The 23,192-nt window shown below is 38.2% G+C and overlaps 1 protein-coding gene across 9 annotated transcripts in view; it reads right to left on the minus strand.

Moving 5' to 3' along the window:
- The window catches only part of CTNNA2 (catenin alpha 2), a 462,204-nt gene that overhangs the window by 394,865 nt on the left and 44,147 nt on the right, over window positions 1-23,192 (minus strand). For 8 of the 9 annotated variants that reach the window (XM_064419032.1, XM_064419026.1, XM_064419024.1 and 5 more), the window contains one exon: window positions 11,997-12,103. In XM_064419032.1, coding sequence (XP_064275102.1) covers window positions 11,997-12,098 — 102 coding nt within the window. In that variant the 5' untranslated portion in view covers window positions 12,099-12,103. Of the gene's footprint in view, window positions 1-11,996; window positions 12,104-16,898; window positions 16,921-23,192 lie in introns of those variants that run through there. The other variant, XM_064419027.1, reaches the window with a different exon arrangement.

Below are 23,192 nucleotides of genomic sequence, written 5' to 3' on the forward strand. Positions count from 1 at the left end.
AAAAAACAAAGCACAAACCCCACAGCCAGCACTTCTCACAAACTCTAATGTCCTCTGAGAAAACTGCAGGGCCAATCACTTGAAAAGAGAACACAATTTTGTAACTTGATTGTATCAATTTTACTCTTGGACACTTTCAGTTCAGTGAAAAAGGCTGAGAGGTGTGCAGAACAAGTGCATTACTAATCTCTCATTAAAGCTGTATAAAATATTATGCAGTGATCTGGTACACTGAGCTCAAAATTTCAGACTTCAGTGTCAAAGTGCTTAGTAACTTTTATTCAGTAAAATTTAAACACCTGAAAGAGCTCTAGGATGATGATCACAATAATCATTTCCACTCTTGCAGCTTGTCTACTGCTAGAAGAAACTTAATTTTTAAAAGAGACCGAATACCCTAAAGACCAGTACAACTACTGAAATTTTTACCAGCGTCAAAAAGTGTCAAAATCCATCCTCCTCACCTTTTCTCTAATGAAAACCTAACATTACTTTCTACACAATATTGAAAACTACTAATATTGAAAATGTAAATAGAGAGATGGACTCACAGAATGCCCTTTGAGAGGGTGAAAAAAAACCTGACAGACAACCAAGGTGGAAACACAGGAAAGCCCCTAACAAAGAGACTGAAATCTCCAGCAACCATGTACCAACCAAAATATAAAAATAGAAGATAATGTTCCTAATTTCTTCTAACTGGCCAAGCAAACCAGCAAGGAAGTAGAAACTTCTGTCTGCAGAGCTGTCTGCCACTCAGGGATGGGGACAGATGCAGCTCACAGCTGGACTTTCTTCTTCTGTGCTCAAACACAAGCACAGTTGTGGTAATTCACTTGTGGGGAATTGTGGAAGGAATTTGAGATGGGACTTCTGAGTTGGTTTTGATGATGTGGTTTATTTTCTTATTTTTTACATAGGTAGGAAGGGTGAGTTCAGCTCACATGGTTACAGGATGGTTCAGAAGGACACAAGACTTCTGGTTACATGACTTTTTAAGGTTTTATTGACTAATAAATACTGCTAACAAGGATATTTAAGTTTTAAACTTAATCTTTAAATATTTTGTCTTATGGAGTTATGGTACAGTGTAAGCTTTTTTAGCTAATCATGCTGGAGCACACAAACTTACAGTACTGCATTCTAATATCTTTGTTTACTTTTGCAGCTATTTCAGTTTTTTTAGATTTTAAACTCTAATCTTTCTTCGAATTAGCTTAACTTGTCTCTGCTTTGAACTATGAATCTGCATTCTTGCTTCTTTCACCTAAGTCTGGAAGCCTTTTACAAGGTCTTAGATCAAATCTTGTGTTTAATTCTAAACTTTGGCTTGCAGGCCCAAAGTTCTGAGAGTTCTCTGCATTTCGGATTCCAACACACAATTAAATTGGCTTTCAGGAACTCTTAAAGAGTTGCAGTAACACCATTAAAAATGTTCTGTGGATGAGAAGGGTCATGTGTAAAGTGGCATTGGAATGCTGTTGAATTCAGAAACTCCAAAATGAAGATACCTCTTTGCCAGTGGATTTAATCATCATATCAGTGGCTCAAAAAGAAATGTTTATTTTACAGGGCATGGACCATTATAAAATTAACTCACTGATCACAGTCAACAAGGGTACACCTGCACATTTCCAGCTACTCTAGCAAGTATTTCAGTTCTATCAGTCAGGAACTGCTCAAATAAAAACCATTTACTTTTCCATGAAGGGTAAAAACACTGCCACAAACTTTTTTAATCCACCACACTCCAACAATCAACAATATCACGCTGCACATATGTGAAAACACGGAGTCCCTCGGGTTAAAAAAATATAAATATTACATGCTATGGAAGCATTCATAAAGAACTTATGAGGTGGAACATAGGAATGAAGCAGATTTAAAGAATATGTACCTAGAAGATAGAAAAGAAAGAAGAAAAAGAAGACAGATATATATCTATATCTATATCTATTCTAATATCTATAGATACAAATACTAAAACAGATATAGATGATAGGCCTCATATGAATGCATTTCCCCCAAATCTTTCCATCATTGTCAGGAAAGCACAAAACTACCTGCCAATTAAAGTATTTCAAGCAGAGTAGTAAAAGCTTAATCACTCCACTCTAAGGGTGTAGATATATGTAATTCCCTGGGAAAAAGTTGAATACATTAATACATATTCCCTGGAAACAGCTCCACATTCAGAAGCCATTCAGCACACTGGATTCATTATGTTTTTACATGAACACCTTCCAATGGAAGTATTTATTATTAGCATAAGCAGATACAATACATTTTCATTACTAGGGAGCAAGATGAAATAAATCAGAAAAATTAATTCCTGTTGCAAATCTGGTTTCTCCAAAACCCTTCTCTGAAAACTTACAGATTGTTATTTGTACAAGGAGATAAGGATTTAGAGCAAGAAAGTGCAGAGGCGTCAGCCTTGTCCAGTGGTGAGTCCATCCTGGAGCTGGCTGGAATTGGCTCCAAGAGTGGGGAAGCTTCCAGCAGCTTCTCACTGAACCCTGTGGTCCCTTCCCTTCCAAACCCTTGCCATTCAAACCCAATATTTTTGCTTTATCCTTTTCCACATTACCAGTTTCTTAACTGAAAATTAAGCGGTATTTCTTAAAATTTTATGTATAATCAATTTCGTCTATTTTAATTTTTTAGAAGAGATTTATAAAGAACAATACTCATATCAAGTGTCAAGGTTACTTTGTTATGACTATGCTTTTTTTTGGCTTAACACCCTTTTATTCATGAAGGAAGAGAGGAAATTTCTGCAGATAGTTTTTTGTTCCACACTGACCCAAGAAATTGAATGAGAATGAAAATTATAGCGCTGACTTCATTTAGGATATTAAAAAGACTTATTTTAAAAACACAGATATCTACAAAAAAGAAAAGTTCTACTCAGCAGAGAAATATTCCTTGCGTATTCATCAAAGGTCATCTGCACAATATTGAATTAATCTGTGTTGAATAAGCTAAGCACGAGTTATATATCTTTACTACCCTCATTATAAATTAGTAAAAGGTTTGAAGTTTCATCAATGAGTACCAAATCACTACAAGAATACAGAGAAATAGACTAAATAAGAGAGGAACTCCAATATACAAAGAGGAAAATATTAATCATCTCATTGAAAGAGACAAGTAGAAGAGGATATTTCTTCCCAATCTGAGCATTTGCTGCTCAGACATAATATTCGAGAATACCAACCACTGGTGAGCTTGTGAGAAAAGATATTGAAAATTAATTTACCAAACAGGAAAGTAAATATGCTAATTTACACTATGTGCTTAAGGCACAATTACACCATTTTCTTAAGGCAAAACAGCATCTTAATTTCTCTGCCTGAAAATCAAGGTCATCTTTAAAATACACCAAAATCTCAGATCCTTCTAGTTAAAAAAAAAAATAAATAAAAATAGTTTCATATAACATCAAAATTACCAGACAATCTACTTGGATCCATTAAAGCTTACACGCCTAATGGAATCAATATTCCAAAGAAATTGACAAAGGAAACAAACAGAAATCAAGCCCAAAATATCCATACATGTACCCGTGCCCTGAGTCCTCTGAACTGCAAATAAATCAGTCAGTGCTCAGAAATACATATTGAAGGGCAATGGAACAGAAACTGCCTCTGCCTCTCAGAACATGGATCATTAGAATTAGGTTAATTAACACCTCAAAGCAAAATCTTGTAATTAGGGTATTATTTTTTGTAATTAGGATTATTTTCTATCCTTTCTAACTTTCGCAGACTGATGACACACACAGCTAATGAAGTTAATGAAAAAGAAGAAAGTGAGTAAGATTTTCAGATCACTCTGAAGAATGAAGCTAAGATGGATTGCAAACTTCAATATCCAAATTGCTCCCGAAGTCATTAGAAACATACATATTTAATCACAGAGGTGCTGTTCTAGTTTCTCTTTTCCCTGGCAAATCTGATCGATGACAGAAAATAAGCAACCCTGTCACCCTGTCCTTCTAAGTTCTTCTAAGCCTCCTGATGTTTACAATCCTGTAATGGACTTTCTCACATACTTTATGTAAATAATTAATTGCTTTGCATTCTTTTATGGAGGATGAGAAATTTGATGGACTGTTAGTTTGTCCAGTGTCATTGGAGAGGTGGCACTGCCATCCTCCAATCCACTGTCACTTTTGGATATCTATAAATGCTGGAGTCAGAAAATAAACTTCCCTTCTTTTACCTTGGAGGTTCCAGTGTCCACATTGTTTTATTTTATGTCTTAGAGTGACACAACTCTGTTCCCTCCCTGATTCAGAAAGAGAGAAGACCCATTACTGCAGGGTTTTGTTCTTCCACTAATTATTTCCCCAGTTTTATGACTCCTGGTGGACCTAAAGTATCTCACAGAATTATTAAGGTTGGGAAACACCTTTTAAGATCAACAAGTGCAACCAAGGACAACTAAACCACACCCTCAAGTGCCACATCCACAGGTTTTCTGACCACTTCCAGAGGTGGTGACTCCACTCTCTTAACAACTCCTTCCATGACAAAATTTTCCCAACTTTTTCCCAAATATCCAATTTGACCCTCCCCTGGCCCAGCCTGAGGCCGTTCCCTCTCCTCCTGTCCCTGTTCCCTGGAGCACAGCCCGACCCCCCCGGCTGTCCCCTCCTGTCAGGAGCTGTGCAGAGCCACAAGGTCCCCCCTGAGCCTCCTTTGCTCCAGGCTGAGCCCCTTCCCAGCTCCCTCAGCCTCTCCTGAGGCTCCAGACCCTTCCCCAAGTCCATTCCCTTCTCTGGACTCCCTCCAGCCCTTCAAAGTCTCTGTTATCATGAGGGATCCAAAGTGACCCCAGGGTTTAAAATGCCTCATGAGTGCCACACTTCAAAAATATATCCAATTCTTCATCAAAGATTCAGGTAGCACTAATTTTCCCATCTTTCTAGGAGTACTATTGCAACTTGTATATAATTTACCATTTATTTATATTTTATATTCATTTATCAGTTTGTTTTCAAAGCAGAGGATTTTGTAAAACTAATAAAAAAACCTTCACTACTAGACAACCTCTTGCTGCTACACAAGCATACACTGGTTAATCATAATACCTCTTAACTTACTAAGTTACTACTTGGCCTGCAAATCCCTCTCCAAAATCCTTGCTGAGGGTGTTTAGTGTTTGGATATTTTAGTTTCAGGGTGTGAATCCCATATTCTAGTTTAGTTTGGATTAGAATAACAAAATATTATTTACACTGTAAGTGCTACCAGAAATAGTCTCAAAATCTACACTGGCAGCAAATTTAAGACAATTTCTTTTTAATTGATAAGGCTTTGTATAGATGAAATGCATCCAAAGTCTTTAGGCTTCCATTAAAAGACAAAACTGCAATAATTCACATAATTCTTCTCTGATCTCATTCCAATTTGTCAACAGCTCTTCTGAGAAGGGGAAATCCTTCCAATAATAATCTCATTAACAAACACTATGTTACAACAATAATAACACTTAAATAGAATTTATTTTACACCCAGCAGTTGATGCACTTAGGGATCATTTTATCATGTTATGATGAGCTCACATTCAGTTGGATATTTGAAAACCTATTTTGAACTTGCTGCTTAACAAACCATACCAAGACCTGCTCATACAGTATGTGGCTAAAATTCTTTATTTCAATAAATTTTATTCACATTTAGTGATATTAAAAACATTTTTTAAAGTTATTCCCCTGATAAAGCACTACATTTGTATGAGAAAAATATCCTAGAATTACAACCATTCCAGTTATATAAATTACTATATTAGCACTTGTACCTACTGCAGTAACTCTGAAGTCTTTACTTTAACCACTGGGGAAAAAAATGCCAAATACTTTGAGTAAATGAGAGTTTATGGTATCAACAAGGATTTCCTTATCAGCCAAAATGAAAATCCATTTCTGATTTTGTATTAATGCCACTGCTTTTCAACTAAGGAGCATCTTTTAAAACATAAGGTGATATACCTATCCTGCTTTAATCAGCATTTTTAACATAAAAGAAAACAAATTTATTTGCTAATATACTTGTTAACCCTGAGAAATTTTACAAGTGACAGGCAGTTCACAAAATGTTTTGAAAAAAGCCCAAAACATAGAACTACTTTTCAAGCAAACTGGGAAAAATCATCTAAAAATGCAACCAAAACAAATTTTCCCTCAAAACCTTTAGATGTTCCCCTTCTACAGGGATGACCCAAATTAAAAAAACAGGATTGTTAAGAACCTGCTGAGTTGTGGATTTGGGGACATGAAAAAGACTCATCCCTGTTTCACTAGACCTCTCTATACATCTTCAAGGACATAAGCAGAAGAACACTTAAATAATTAGATTGATCTTCTTGATTAGAGTTTGGAAATCCCAGGCAAGAACATTTTCTGAAAAGTCCTCCATGCAAGCTGCCAGAAAACCATCTGCAGGAATAGAACTGGGTTAGAAAGCTGTCTAGACGAGTTCCAAAGATCCTATTTCAGGAAACAGGATGGAGACAGGATCAGGGACATCCCTGGGCTCCAGCAGTGAAACTGCTCCCACTAATTGTTCCCTACACTCACAGGAAAGAGTCAGCCAGGCTGGACAGGGCTCAGAGCAACCTGGGATAGAGAAAGGTGTCCCTGCCCATGGCAGGGGGTTGGAACAAGGTGATCTTTCAGGTCCCTTCCACCAAACCATTCTGCAAAGAAAATTATTTTGTCCGTATCACAAAAGACAAAAACACTTTCTGCTAACCCCAAGCTGCTAATAATTGCCTAATGATGAAGAAAATTGAGGAGTTATCCAATGCATGGAAAATCCAGCATTTCATATAAAGAATTACAAATTAGAGCAGGTTCGTTTTATCCATCAGCTTTTTCAGTCACAGCTTACTGCACACCCAAGATGCTCCCAGCACAATCTGCATTTCCAGCTACGACACACCAGTGACAAATTTTCTCACATCTTTCCATATTGACTGATGAGCAGGAGAGGAGAAAAAGCAGCCATCATATTGCACTGCTCTGAGTTAAGAACCATCATTCCATAAAAGCAGAACATGGGAGTAAGGGATGAGACCTAAATCTCTCTGAGTCCTCCTTACTGCCCTTGAAAATGCCAACCTGCACATGCACAAAATCCAAAGTACAAACACACTCACAAACACCTCTGAACAGTGAGTAAAATGGGAGACACAGACTGACAAGGACCAAATCTTTCAGGGCACTGCATGCCAAAAATACTCTGCAACTTTCAAGCGTGGGAGAGTAAAAATAGAAAAAACAAAAGGTTCTCCTAGACAGCACAAAAAGTCTCCATGCTGAGAGTATCCCAACAAGAGCTGACACAGAGGCACAAATGCTATTGAAACAATGGTAAACAAGAAACAGGGGTGGCCAGAGTGCAGCAGATGCCTCTCTAAAGATTGAAAAAACATCCTGAAGTAAAAAAGCAGCTGGCAGTGTTCAGTTCAGGAATTATTTTAAGCAATACATAGTAGAGACTTAGGACAAGAGCAAATGGCACAAACTGTACTATGGGAGGTTTAGATTGGATATCAAAGAAAATTTCTTCACTGAAAGGTTGGTCAAGAACCAGAAAAGGCTGCCCAGGCAGTGATGGTGTCCCCATCCCTGGCATGATATAAAAATTGTGTGGATGTGGCACTTGGGAATATGGGTGACCTTGGCAGTGCTGGAGAACAGTTGGACTGGATGATCTTAGAGGGTTTCTTCAATTTAAACAATTGTATGCTTCTATAATGCTAGAGAGAGAAAGGAGGATTCTCTTCCTATTCAACACAATGACTCCATAAAAATGTTTGAAGTTCAGTTTCAGAGAGAAAAGTTCCATATTCCTTTTGTGATACAATTTGACTTTGTCTCCCTGACACGGATCAGCCATCACCTAATCCAGGCACAGTCCAAGCTCCCACACTGTAACTGGCATCTTAAATTTATTGGGAAAAACCCACAAAACAAGCAGTGCAATCAGAACTCCACAGCAAATCTAGAAGGCCAAAAGTGTCTCACACTGAAGGAAAACAGAATCAGTCACAAACAACCTGCAACAGGAACGCTCACCATTATTTGTGCTGTTGTTAAAACTCTCTAATAACAAGTAACAGTCCAAAAATGTAAAAGGTCCTAAAAGGCACAACTGCTGAGTGGTTCTGGTAATAAAGGCACAGTTGTAAAGCAGCCACAAGGCTGAATATTTAAAATTCTTAGGCAAAACTAATGAAAAGAACCACAGACTGACATTAGAAAATTTAAATCTTAGCAACAGAGCAAATCTCATTTTCTTATCTTCAAAAATTTGACACAGCTCCTTCATCTTTTCAGCTCTTTGTACATACATGATTATTTTTTGGTGTTTTTCAAAAAACAGTTGCATGGAATCTGTGGCTTACAGTTGGCAATTATTTCTTTTCTCTTCTTAACATATATATATTGCATTCATATTCATATTTAATTACCACTCAAAACCACCACCAACAAAAAAAAATCCCCTGACTCCTTATGGATAACCTCCAAAAGTCTTATTTTTCAGCTATACATAAAATACCACGTAATTGCAGTTAAAACCTTCCTAAAAATGTAATTCTTCTTCTTAGGAAAACCACCCACAGTCTAACAAATAAAATTGCAACCCACTTGGTAACTATGCACGAAGGTGAGAGTAATAGGCAGCAACCATCAAGAATATGTCTTAGTTATATATTTCTTTATAAGCATGTAATGGAATTAAAAATTATGAGACTGATAGTAGAAAAAAAAAAGGTCAGGAAACAAAACTAGCAATAAATACAATTACCTTATGCTTTTAGCTAATTGTGACACTAAAGCCAGAGAAAACAAACACATTTCAATTAGTAATTTCAATGTTGTGGAGAACAGAAATTCTAATTTTTTTTTTCCAGCATATATTTCTTGGAAAATCCCAGTAATGGCAAGTTAATAAATGGTATGAGAGGCCCTACCTGCTCCTCTTCCACCATGACAACAAGCACTGGGAACAGGGTTCCCCAGCCAGCTCCCATCCTCCCACATCTCTGACAGCCATACAAAGTTTTAATTAGTTTGCTAGTTCAGGGCTTCCTAGAATAAATGCAGTTCTGTCACTTCTAATGCATTCTCATGATAGTTAATGGATTTTTGGATTTTTTTTTGCCTTCAGCTCAAACAACCTTCTTGTCTCATAATTTCTTCTAAATCAGTTCCTAGGTTATCCATATTTTCTCATCTGGAACACTAATGAGCTTGTCTAAAACTCACTTTTAACGCTCCATTCTCCTACCCTGACTCACTGAGGTGTTCTTTGTCAAACCCACATCACATCTCTGCATTACTCTCTGAAGCATCAGTAGAGACCAGTGGATGCACCATCATCTGGAAATCTGTCAGTCATGTGCCTACACATAGGCACATGAGTTCAGAGTCTAAATTCACAAAGGACTAAGTTAGCACTTTTGGAGCCTAAAACCTGTGTACAACAACTTCCAGTTTTTCCAGCATTGTCCAAAATCATACACAGCATGGAGAGCAAGAGGGTACTCTGATTATTCAAATGCAAATGCCAAAATGAAACATGAATTTGTCCTGCTGGTGCTGGAAGTCACAGGATCAGGCAAACTTTGGCTGTAGGGGACTCAGGATTTAATCTGCTCCAAACTGCTGGTCAAAATTCCTCTACAACTCCCTGAAAAGATGTTGTGCCAAGGTGGGAATTGGCCTCTTCCCCCAGACAACCTGCAAGAGAATGAGAGGACATAGCCTCGAGCTGTGCCAGGGGAGAGTCAAATTGGAAATCAGGAGGAAATTCTTCACTGAAAGGCTGCTCAGGCATTGGAACTGCCCAGGGAGGTTGGCAGTCCCCATCCCTGGAGGTGTCCAAGGAAGGGCTGGGTGTGGCACTCAGTGCTCTGGGTGGGGACAAGGTGGGGACTGGGCACAGGTTGGACCGGATGATCTTGGAGGGCTTTTCCAATCTGATTTACTCTATGGAAGTAGGATTGCCTTCAAGGGCTGCTCTGGAACTTTTGTGAAAGTTCTGCTGCATTTTGGGGCCATTAAATCTCTCTCTTCTATCCAGTGACCTGTTTCAATGACTTATGGAAGAACTTCCCATCTCTATGATCTCCTCGTTAAGCAGCTCATTTGAATCCACAAGTGGATTTCAGAGCTCAAACTGAATGGGATTAAATACCTATACATTTATCTATTTATTTATTTGCCAAGATAAAGTTTCCAATTAGATGTTCTCTCTCTCTCAGGAAGGAAATTGCTTTGAAACTTTTTAAGGAGATCCCAATCTTTGCACGTGGCATCTTGTGGAGGCTGCCACTGCACAGGCAGAAGTAAACCAGAGATTATTCCTGACCTGACCAGACTGCAAATGCTATTTCAGGCAGACAAAAAAAACTAAAAAGTCTTTAAAACTGGGATGATAGTTAACTTATCTGAGAAAAAACAGAAAGAGCAGCTGAATAGCCTCAGCTAGAAATGCAACAGATAAAGGCAATCTGAAGGTAACACATTTTTCATCACTTGGAGCTTTCGTGATTACGTTTGTGTGGCTCAGAGAACATGTTTTAGTCAAACATACTCCACTGGAATCAAAGTAGAGGGAAATAAGCAAATCTACTTATTTCCCTAATACAAGAAATCAAATTACATGTTCAAAAAGGAGGTTTTATTTTATTTATTTATTCATATTATCTAGAAGCCTATGAAAAGAAGAAATCAGAATGGAAAAATTCATAAAAGTTGAATAAAACAATAGCCTAACATTTCTCTACCCTCTCTTGACAGCATTTTATTTTCCCTAGTCTCCTTGACACACTGCTAAAATAGAAACACATTGTTGCTCATCAAAATACAATCTTGGGAACATGAGTTTTTGTCTCTGAAGAAATCCATGTCCTGTAGCTCAGCTTGTAATTTCTCGATTTACATTTGCTCAAGCATGGTGTCTACAAAGGTGTAGCTGAGCCCAAAGTTAACCCAGCACCTGGTGAAAATGTGAAGCTACAATGGTACTTCTGAGCTGATGTTTTCTCTTCTCTGGGTAAAGCAGGGGAAAATAAAGCAAAAGGAGAACAGGAAATTCCTCCCAGAGGACCCAGGAACTTGGGTTTCACAACAGAGTTTGGTGAACAGCAGCTTCACTTGCTGATGCTGATCAGTACCAGAGTAATAGAAAACTGGCAACCTCATTTTCAGTTGGTTTCACATTGAATTCAGGATTTCAGTCACATCAAGAACAAAATTATCAGGGTTTATAATGGAAGTTAATTACCATGCTACCACCACGTGGAATGAAAGAACGAACTCTCTGCCTGAGTCTGTAAAGTCATGCACACAGTTAGAGATTTTCATGACCAGAATAATTTCTAGAGAAATAACATAATTTTTTTTCAAAAACAAAAAAAAAGACAACCAGATATCATTTCTTGGGAAGTGTCTCACTGAAAGAGCAGAGGAACCATACAGAGACATCATTTTGGGGGAATTAAAGAAGCAGCTTTCCCTTATTAACAGCAAATCGGAAAGAAAAAGGCATCAGGCCTCTACAAACACTCTAATGTGATGGCAGCATGAAATGAAACAGGTTTATTTGTTTCTGTAATTTGGATGGTTGTTTTTGGTTTATTTTCATTTTGAACCCATCTTTCATGATGAAATAACAAACCAGAAGCACGTCTCAGTCAGATCCTTATCTTTGACTGACTGTTTGTTAAGTTTCTGAATTGCTTTATAAGACAGACATAAGTAAATAGTTGTTGCTACTGTATTCCTGCTCACATTTTGAGACTATAAATTATTTAGAACAAGAGTCTCTAAACATGTTTGAACAGAGCTTCCCAACAGAGATCACGAACAAAAACTGCTCATGGTTTTATTATCAAATACTATTAAGATAATTATGTAAAGAGAGTAAATACAGCATCAGGATGAAGGAAGAAACAAAACAAATCAAGACACTTGCCTGGGTAACAAGTGGCTCCAACAGTCTCTCTACTGTGAGAGTCCTGATTTCCAAACTTTTGGGGTCCCATTTCAAAATGATAGGTGACGTTGCAGAAGTCATACTCCCTGGAACAGATATTGAAAATTATTACTGCAATATCCACATACTGCATAGCATTTATTTAAAGAACAAATATGTATAGCCACATATTAAATACTTCTCCATAATCTTGCTGGTGTTCCTCTACTCCCAGGAACTCCCAGGAGCACCACTGCCACATCCAATGGGTGTTTAGATGTTTATATTCCACATTATTTTTACTCCTGTACCTCCAACTCCACAGCAGATAGGTGTGTCCTGAAGGAACCACATCCCATGGAGGGCACAGGCAGGAGCAGGTTTATCCTGAAGGACTCCATCCCACAGAGAGACCCCAAACTGGAGCAGGGGAAAAGTGTGAGGAAGTTTTATGAACTTACTGCAACCTCATATCCCACTACACCACTCATCGTGAGAGAAGCAAGGAGGTGGAAGAGTCAGATGTGGAATAAAACAAATTCAACAATTCTGTGCATATTTTTGAATCAAACTTTCCCCACAGTATTCAGCATTTCTTAATTCTGCATCAAGAAGAGGAGTACTCCGTTAAAGACAAAACAGATTCTCCAGACCACCTTTGGCTCAAAAGATTAAACAAAGCCCAAAATCAAGTCAACAGCAAATTGCTGTCATTTTATTCACCACTTCAGGTTTTCATGCAATTTTCTAAACAGTTGATTTCATTTTGGAAATTTCAGATACAGAGATGTCCAGCTGTCAGGATGTAAGAAACATCCAATGCACCTCATTGAGCTGGAAAGCGATTTAAGTATTTGGTGACAAGCAAAGCCACATATAAATTAAGTTGTCCACCAAACCAAAGAAGACAGAAAATCTAATAAAAAATCCTCATTTTAAATAATTCTGATTTAAATATTTCCCTTTATTTCAAAATTAAAATGAAAAATTAGAAGTCCTGTATACCATGACAACACTTCACAGGTAAAGACAAGCCAGTAATATCATATTGGATATCATGTGAGATTCAAGTCAGGCCCCTCTGTATACAATATCCCAAAAGTTTTAAATTGTTTTCTTGAGAAAACAATTTTAGTACTTTTCAGTTAGTAATTTTGGTATTATATCTTAGTATTTTTAATCAATAAGCTATTTTCAGTACTAAAATTTACAAATAAATAAACAAATTAATCACCACCGTAATTAAGGGAACAAAATCAAAAGAAATTCAGCTATTGCTCCTTGAATTACAATCCACTTCATGAAGCAGAATTCAGTAAAGTACTTACTCAGGATCTAGCAGCATTATCCAGTATACACAAAATAAATTCTACTGCTCTACTCAGGAGAGTGTTGTGAGGAATCACTATCAATCAATATAAACAGGCTGGTGAGTCTCTGCAGAAGATTCTCACTGGGTTTAAATACTTGCTCAAAATGAGAGGCATATCAGAACTCCCTAATCAATGTATTTATAAATCACATCTAAAACCACTATTAGCCTCCTCTCACTTGCAAACATTTGGTAACAGAATTAACAGATAATATCTAGTGAGTGCTAAAATCACTATTATTCAGTTTCCATTCTTCCACAAAAACCCATTAGGTTTCATGTTTTACAGTGCTGAAAACACCCAGGCGTGATTAAAGAAAATTGTGAGACAGTTTCTAGTTGCTGTAAACATGGGTGATGTGGGAGCTATCATTTTCCCAACAGACAATATTTAATTATCTTTCAGAGACTGTTTCTTTTTTATATAACGTTGGTTGCCACTCCAGTTGGCCTCTGGAATTCAAAAAACAAGTCTGAAGTAGACAATTATTCTAATTGGTTAATTATGAGTTATGATACTGTCAAATGTGTCACAGTCTTTTCACTAAGTACACTCCTCCTCACCAACTATTAGCATGAGTACTCAAACCTGTCATAATTCAAAAACAAATTCAAAGCTCTACCATAGTCCAGAGTCCACAAAAGCAAATTAAGTTCAGTGGATGGCAGTCATGCAGGTGATACTAAAAACAACGTGGGTGATCAGTTGTTACAGCCAGAATATGGCCTCAGGTTCAACCTTTACTAAAAAATAAAACAAATATCCCTCAGAACTCAATATAAAAGGGGGATTTCATTCTAATTTTTATTACTCTTTCTTTTCGTTACTATTAATAAATTTTTCTTTATACCCTTTTAAAATTTTAAACCTACTTTACTTTTTTTCTAATCCTACCTCACAACAACAACAACAAAAAAAAAAAAAAAAAAAAAAAAAAAAAAAAAACAGTAATAATTAACCAACACTAAATCCACCGCAGTGGCTTTCAAATATAAAATGGGAACATGCAAGAAAAAAACCTTATTAAAAACTTATGACACTTTTTCATTCACAGTCAAATCTACACCACGACAGCAAATAAGTAAAAAAAAAAGTTAAATTAATGTATTTTTCTCAACACTCCTTCAGCTGCTGTCACAACAGCAATTTTAAATGACAAGACTAAAGAGAAGTTACCTGCCCAAGTGTTTATGTAAGAATAGATGGAATGTTTCTTCCTTGCAATTTCTACACTGAACTTCCTACACCAAGAAGGCAAACAGGCACTGCTCACTTGGATAAAGGACAGGATGCTCAGAGTATTTTATGACTATTTCACCAAATATTCCCCAAAAGTAGCTTTAAGTACTGCACTGAAAGGAAATATAATTTAATAGTGCTGTAATAATACTTCCATAGAAGTGTACAGACATTGCAGTCCTAATCCTGAAACTAGCTCCAGACTTCCTTCAAGAACATATTTTAGAAATTCTATTGCCTGTGCTTCTTCTTCCTTGAGCATGTGCCAAAATGTCTCTTGTTCTAAGCTTTTAGCTTTTCCTAAATACAGCAGTACAGAAATGTCTCTATCCAGCTCAGTCATGTTCAGTGTGAGCATTTGTTTAGCCAGTCTGTCTTCAAAGCCTATCTGTAAAGAAAATAACTATTTACTTTAGCAAATACTAACAAGTATTTACTTGAACAAGTGGAGCAAGTGCTGCCAAAATCCACATCAGTAGAATTCTCCATTATATAACAGTCCCCAGAAGTCTAACCCCACACCACCCTTACCACCAGCCTCTTCACACAGCATAATTTTACTTTTTGGAACATCCTACGAACCCAAAATGTTCAGCATGTGGAATTGTTTGTCTGTCACACTACAACTCCCTGTTTTTCCTCCACAACAGATCCACTCTCCCTGTGACTCACACAGAGGAGCTTTCTGAGGGTCAAAGCTGCTCACAAGTGACTGCAGCTCATTTCTGGGCTGCAACTCCAACGTAAGAGTAAAAATATTTCAAATCTACATCAGCAAAAGCCATGTTTGCTGAAGCAAAGTGATAATTTTTTTAGAAATATAAACATTGCCAATCTTGAGCAGACCTCCAGCTGTTAGTCCAGCTCACATCTGCAATGCAGACATGAAAGACAGATGGTAAACACTTCATCCAGAATAAGGTAAAAACCCTTTCTACCTGACTCGTAGCAAAGCTGTAGGATTAATCAGCTGGCAGGAATAGACTGGCAATGCTGGCAGTACAAGTCTGTACTTCCAACACTCTACTTGCTACTGGAAGGCAAAAAATTATATTTATTAGTGAAAGAAAGATGTCCAGCAAGATTGAGGAGCAGTAAGGTGAGAGGAGTCAAAAGGCAAAATAGTAATAATTTAGCCTATCTTTCCAAATAGTAAAGTTAAAATACTTACTTTTTAATACTCAATGTTTAACACCTAATGCTTAAGGCACTGACATGGATAAATGAAGAAAATCTGCTTTACATCTGATTCCCCGCCATCAGTCACCACCCTGGATTGCAGTCCCTGTGTCCAGATCAATGGGACACTTCCACATGTGCTTTAAACCAAGCTGATCTCCCAGCTCAGCTCCTCCTGCAGGTTTCTACCTTCTCCCTTGGTGACAGGGCTGTGAATTCCAGCAGGAGCAGGACCTGCCTGAACACTAACTCACCCTACAGAGGTGCTCAGCTCCCTGCCTGCCTCTGCAGCCAAGGTCACAGCAGCACAGGTGACAACCAAAGCTCTCACAAGAGCAGCAGAGGCAGCCTCTCCACACACAAACTGGTTTAAGATGAGTTAAAAACTGAACAACACAGCCTGCACTTCCTTGGTTCTCATCTGAAGATTGAGAACCACGTCAAAACAAACACCTCTCTGCACAGAGACACTTCTGGCAGGAATACGGAATTCCTTCCAGCAGGATACACAAGCTCTCGAGACAGACAGAGAAAAAAATAATCTGACTGATTTCACAGACATTTGCTTCACTGGGAGGTGGAAATCTAAGCACATGAATGGTTATACCCTTGAGTCTGCCTACAGAACAAAACAGCGTTTAGAGATGCACGAGTTGGCTCTGGATTAGCTCAGGCACAGGGGAGGCAGGAGCACAGGACAAACCAGCTCAGACATCAGAAATCCTCCAAAACACAGCCCTGGAGAGCCCAGCCCTGGCTGACCTGGCTGGCAGAGAGCTTCACTGAGACACATATATATATATATATATATATATATAGACCTACATATACATAGCCAAGATGCTGCTCCCTTACATTTATCTGCAGTGCTGAGCAATGCAGCTGCACCTCTGCTCTGACCTGAGCAGCAGAAAGTGAAGCTGCAAGAGCTCTGATCCTCAAGGGAGCCTGGTTTCCAGCACAATTCCCAACCCATTTGCTCATTCTCTGTCTCCACTCACACAGGAATACAAATAGAATACAAATTGAGACAGAAGGACAAAAAGCAGGAGCACATAACAATTTCAGGGAAAGGAAATAAAGCAGAAATGCTAAGAGGACAGAGACTTACTATGAGGAGTAAAAGTGCAGTGGGAAAGGGAATGGAGAACATGCCTTTCTGCAGATAAAAAGCTCTTATCATTAGTCAATGACAGCCCAGCACAGCCTCCAGCAGATCTGGCTCAAACAATCAGAGTTCAAGCAGGCACTTCCCATCACCTTGCTTTAAAAAATGGAGAAAGGAGAAAGGGAAAAAAAAAAATAAACAGAGCAGGATGGTTTGGAGGAGTATAAGGAGTGTCTGTCTCCACACTTGAACAACAACTTCTTGACATACTCATTTATTTTGTTTCATGAATGTGACTCCTCTCTTCTTTCCTAAAACTTAGGTGGGGAAGAAACAAGCCAAACTAAAGCTTTTATGCCCCACTCCCAAGCTTAACCACACAGAGAATTTTTAACGAGCTTTTATAAGCTCTCCATTTCTTTTTGGATTCACAGCCCTCTCCCCTTCCACTAACCCTCCACCTCCACAGCAGAAGGGGAGAGATTCTACTTTGGCCTCAACAAAACCAAGCTCTTACATGGAAGCAGCCCATGGTGCAAACTCAGAATTCTAACCAATAAACCACCAAGGAAGGAGGGAAAAGGGCTTTACAAGGGGAGGATTACTGTGGTAACAGAGACCATGCAGAGTCCCAACACAGGAACGGGCAAGCTAGAAAAAGGCAATGATGGAGTGTGATTGATATTTTTCAGTCACATTAACCAGCTCAGTCTTGGAGGCAACAACAGCCTACACCAAGACCTGCACCAGGTGTGAGGGCAAAGTGCCTTCAGAAATCAAAGAGGCCCTGAAAATCTCCCAGGGAAGGTGCAAACACCAGTGTAAGGGTTGGAGTAACAGAGAGGTTCCACCCTCACCCACCTGCCTGACCCACTGCTGCCTCTGCTTTGACCAAAAAGTGAGAACAGACTTCAAAATTCCGTGCAAACCTTAACTGTATGCAGTGTCCAAATAGTTTTTATCTACTCTATGTCCTAGGAAAATAATTCTACTTTAAGGGCTCACACTCCTACAGCTGAATCTGAATGCCTGTTTGGGCTCTCCCATCATTCAGCACTCAGGTGAAGTTTATTATTTAGAAGATCTTCACTCCAGGGGGATGTTATATCCAATATCCAATATCCAATATCAAATCCTTAAAACACCTAAATTTCTAATGATTGGTTCTCCATGAGAAGCCTGGTGATTTAGGGAGTGCTATTCCTAGGAAGGATGAAAAATAGGATTGTTGGCATTTCTTTGCTTTAATAAATATTCCAAGTAGAACCACATGAAAAGTAATTTACTCCAATACGAGTAAGCAATCAAAGTGCTTGAAAGCTGCTTTGAACAGCCATACATAAAATTCCTAAATTCAAATAATTCATCTTGCATTATTTATACAAGCATGCTTTTTTTCCACTGAGTAACTTTCACAGTCAAGGTAGGGGGGTTTCCCTAAAAGCTCAGTGAAATAGAAGATTTTAAGGAATCTGTACCACAGGCAGCCCAGGCCGCAGCAAAAGGCTGTCCTGTCTCTTCTGTACAAGCACAGATTTTCCCCCAGATCACTCTGTATTCACACAGCTCCTCAACACCTCCTAATAAAAGTTCTCTCACAGCTCTGGACGTGATCAAAGCCCCTGAGCTCAGTGCTGCTGAGAGGCTGGTTCATGTCAGGTCACGCTGCAAGATCAGGAAAACCAAATCATTTTACATCAGGTCCTCGGTGCAGATCCTACACTCTGCCTTCTCTATCCATCATATTTCCCCCCCAAGACGCAAATTTCTACATACAGAAAAGTAATATCTGTAAAAGACACACAAATTACTGTAGATATGCTGAATTTACAGAAATTACCTTCCTTTTTTAGTAATAAAACCATAAGTTTTGAAACTTTTTTTCTACTTAAGGCAACATTAATCACACATCTTGCAGGGGAAAAGAAATCCAAACAAACATTTCTTCACTTCTTCTATTTCACTTCCTACTTTTCTTCATTGTATGAACTTGGTATTAGTAATAGCAGCTCGCATTTTACAAAGGCAGAGAAGTATTGAGAATCTTTGGTTTAAAATAACACATTTGCTCCCCTTACAACAGACTTAGTATCTCAAGTTCCAACAGTTCTTCAACAAGAGTTCTTGAACTTAATCCTAACCATGACTTTGCAAGCTTCTGTTTCTGCATGTAGGGGTCATCCTTTCACCAAAATAATCCTATTTACAATTCCTCATCCTTGGAAACTACAATTAACCTTACCTCTGTATTACCCTGCAGCTGCTCTTCATTCCTCTGAGAGAGAACTCTTCATTCCAGGCAGATCAACCACTGCTGCCTCCAAATGAAACAATTGACAGATTTTCCTATGGAGAGTCAAAACTTCAGGGCGTTTTGAGTTGTTTTTTTTTTTTTTTTTTTAATTTGGTTAGCTTTTTCAGGAGACTGTTTCCCTGCTGGTTTTACTAGAATGGCAAGGCTGTAGCAGCATCTCTACACATATTTCCCTTTCATTAAGTTTTAAATTATCCAATTATTCACCATTTTAATTAAGGGTTGTTTTTTTTTTTCTGTTGTTCCTACAGGTGCAACACTGTTTTCCTTGTACTGAACAGAATCTTTTAGTTATGTGAAGTACAGACACAACCAGCCAAATGCTTGTACAATTTCACTGGATGAGAAGAGTCTCCCCTTGCCCTTGGAAAGTCCACAAGCCTCCACACTGTGGAGAAGGAGCTGTGCCATTTTCCAACTCCATAATTAACACATTAAACAGGATTGGCTCCAAACAACACCCAGTGGAGGCGCAGCTGACATTTTCCTCAGCAATTAATATCTGGGGTCATTAACCACCTCTCTGAACATTCCCACCAACTTCCAGCTGTCACATCGTCCTGATCTGATCTGTGCAGCTGCTCATCAACTGTCTCTGAGAAACTCCTAAAAATCTCAGAGAAATTTATCATCTAACCTTGTGTTCATTAAATCTGCTCTACCTTTAAACATTTTACAGAAAGTTGCTCTAGCCTTAGAAAAACCTGTTCAGAATAGGCCTCATTCTGAGATAAGGCACAGTTGCCACTCTGTAATTATTTACCAACAATCCAAAATAAGGACAAAGTAAAAATCTGCAACAGTTGAACTACATGTCAAGAATAAGAACTGAAACTGCTTAATTCTGCTTGGTCACTTGTTATTGAACACTTTCCTGATGTTATTTTTATGCTGATGGATGTTTTAAATAAAGCACAATGCATGATAATATCCAAAAAGTTTTATCCTCTTGCCCAGTTGTGTGTTCACAGGATTTGCTGTAGTTCTTAGTTGGGAAAAAACTGAAATACAGCGTGGCATAAGAACTGCATCACATTATATTCTCAACTGAATTCATTGAATTAAAGATAATAAATGTTTTCTATTCAGAAAAGTCCTTTATTCAAAAGGAAGGTATGCAGACAATCAGGGAATATGCACAATTTCTAATGTAAAAGATGCCAACTGAAGCCTTTAAAGAATGTAACTTAAAAAAAAAAAAATGGCTGCTTCTCCCAAAACTTATAAACAACTTTGGAAAAATGTCATGTAAAGAGAGAGAGATAAGGCTTCTAACACCTTACCTCTCTCTTATTTTTCCTGTGTATGCAGAGGACTGAAGACAATCCAAAAAAGTCCAAAAAAGCAGCAGAATTATGTCACAGCAAAGCTGACAATTCAACACTAACCTCTCACAAAACAGTGGAAGAAGCTCACACTTGAACATGTAACAAAGTATTACATGGGGGGTAACAAAATTAAACTGGGTATCATACATAGATTTACAGGTATTTATTTAAGAGAACTTTAAAAACCATAAAAATAAAAAATGACTGATTATTGTAACAGACTCCCCAGTAAAGGTGAAGTGAATGAAAGCTGAAATTACACAGGTTCTTCATAGAAATAAACAGCTTTTAAAATATTTTTAAATAGGGAAAAAATATGTATGAGGAACAGGGACCTGAGATGGATTTTTCATCCCTGCTCATTTTAAATTCAGAACTTTACTGTCTCCAAGATAAGGAATACTTTAAACAGAACTGACTTCATTAGAAGATGCAGTGCATGATATGGAGGTGATTACACTAATCACATCTCTTCCTTCCTGCAGGACACTGTCAACAAAAAATAAAAAAAGGCAAAGGATGGAATCTGGCTCCATTTCAAAATGTCCTGTACAGCCATGCAAACACGCTGAAGGTCATTTTGCAGTCCCAAAAAAACAACCAGGTTTCAAGGAAAGTCAATTCACACGCTCCAGCAAGAACTAAACTGCTTTTATCCGGCTGGATTCCAGACCCCTTGAACTCCAGCAGTGAACACCACACAACCTACAGCACTACCTTCCATTAAGATAAGGAGCATATAGATTTAAGAGCTCCCACTAATTATAAATGTGCTGGAATGGGTCAGACAGGCCAGTGACTTTGGGAGATTTATGCTCCATGGCAACACAACTCATGGAGCTGGAAAGGAACTGGCACTGCCTGGTACAATCCACTATTTGTTTAAAGCTACCCATAAAACACAGAGAACTGTTTGGCCATAGAATGGACACATTGGAGGTGGCTTGTTTTAAGCAATATTTCTCCAAATAAAGGGATTCTTTTCAGGGCTAGAGATGATATAATCACAGAATCACAGAATGGTTTAGGTTGGAAGGGTCAAAAAGTTCATTTTGTCCCACCCTCTGCCATGGGCAGGGACATTTCCACTAGCCCAGGTTGCTCCAAGCCCCATCTAACCTGGCCTTGAACACCTTTCCAGACAGAAAAATCACAATCTCGTGGCAGCTGATATTTCCATTACACATACACAGCAGTAGAACAAAAACTCCCCATCATGGTCATTAATTTCCTAACTACCACTATTTTAAAGCTTCCTCCTTTACGTCTTATTATGAACAAACCCAGTTTTCAAGGCAGTAAGTTTCTTTGATTTGGCTCCCATCCCTGTCTTTAATAACTCCAGAGTATGCTGCCAGCCACCACAACGATGCATGAATGTTCCTGGGCTTTAGTGGGGTATTTGCAGCAGAATGAAAGAAAACCAAGCAGATAATTCAATAGTGACAAGTGTCATCACAGTTTCTCTTCACTGCACAGGCATGGAAAGTATCCAAAATCACCATTTGTCCCTGATCAAGGGATGTTCAGCCTTTATGCCCGAGTTCTTTTTTGTTTTGTTCCCTGCATCCCAAGAGGCAGTCAATAGGTGATTCTGCTGCCCTCACTAATCCATGGCATCCTATCACTCCTGCTGCTGCCACGTACAAAGCACTCTAAGCTTATCCCTTGTGGCTGTTTTGTTGTTGTTCACTTGGTTTAAACTACATGTTTACATCCCACTCCTTAAATTCCCCATTTGTCCTCGCTAATTCCTCTGTGCCATCCTATTTCTTCAAAAAAAATTCTTATCACTGTGGCTCCAGCTTTCTACTGTCTGAGAGCAGACTGACTGGGCTGTTTCTCAGCTACTCCCCTCTATTAATGCTCCACTTTGCAACAGAAAATATGATTTATTATCATCAGCCAGTATTTTTTGATTTCTGTGTAGTACTTAGAACTAGGCATGTTTTTTCCCCACCTATTCCTTGAAGAAATCAATCATCCCAAGGACATGGGAGAATTTTTTTTTATCTCAGATGTAATTGTGTTGTCCTCTTAGCTTTAATTTGCTGTCCAAGCCACCAGGACCTGCAACACCTTCAGAACATAAATAACTTTTCAATAATGTTGTGCTTTAGAAAGGCCCAGCATTTTATCTTATAAAAGATATATTTAGATGCCTCAGATTTGTGTTAATCAACATCTGAAATAGGGAGAGAGATAAAAAAAAAACAAAACAATAAAGAAAAGAATCAAAACCAAACCAAACCAAAAAATCAACCAGAAAAACAAACAAAATACAACAAAAAGCCCAAAAAACCAAAAAAACAACCAAACCAAACCAACCAAACAAAAAAAACACCTACAACCCAAAAAACAAAATCCAAGGAAAAAAAAAAAACTTACTGGCAAACAAAATTTGGATTTTTTTTAGTTTTCATGAGTCAACTGTAATACACAAAGATGTGTTAATTCTACCAGCTAGAACATCTATGGTCACTGTTCTAGAAATTTTTGGAATTTTCTTTTTTTGATTTAGCTGCTGATGTTTATGGTGTGACCACAAATGAAGACAACACAGTTCAATAAATTAGTGTCAGTCTAGACTACATCTGCAACTGGTAATTGAAAGACTTTCTCAGATTCATTACTGAGATTTTAATTGGGCCCTGT

Source organism: Passer domesticus, chromosome 4 (assembly GCF_036417665.1).
Source record: "Passer domesticus isolate bPasDom1 chromosome 4, bPasDom1.hap1, whole genome shotgun sequence".
In the NCBI taxonomy this organism is placed as follows: domain Eukaryota; kingdom Metazoa; phylum Chordata; class Aves; order Passeriformes; family Passeridae; genus Passer; species Passer domesticus.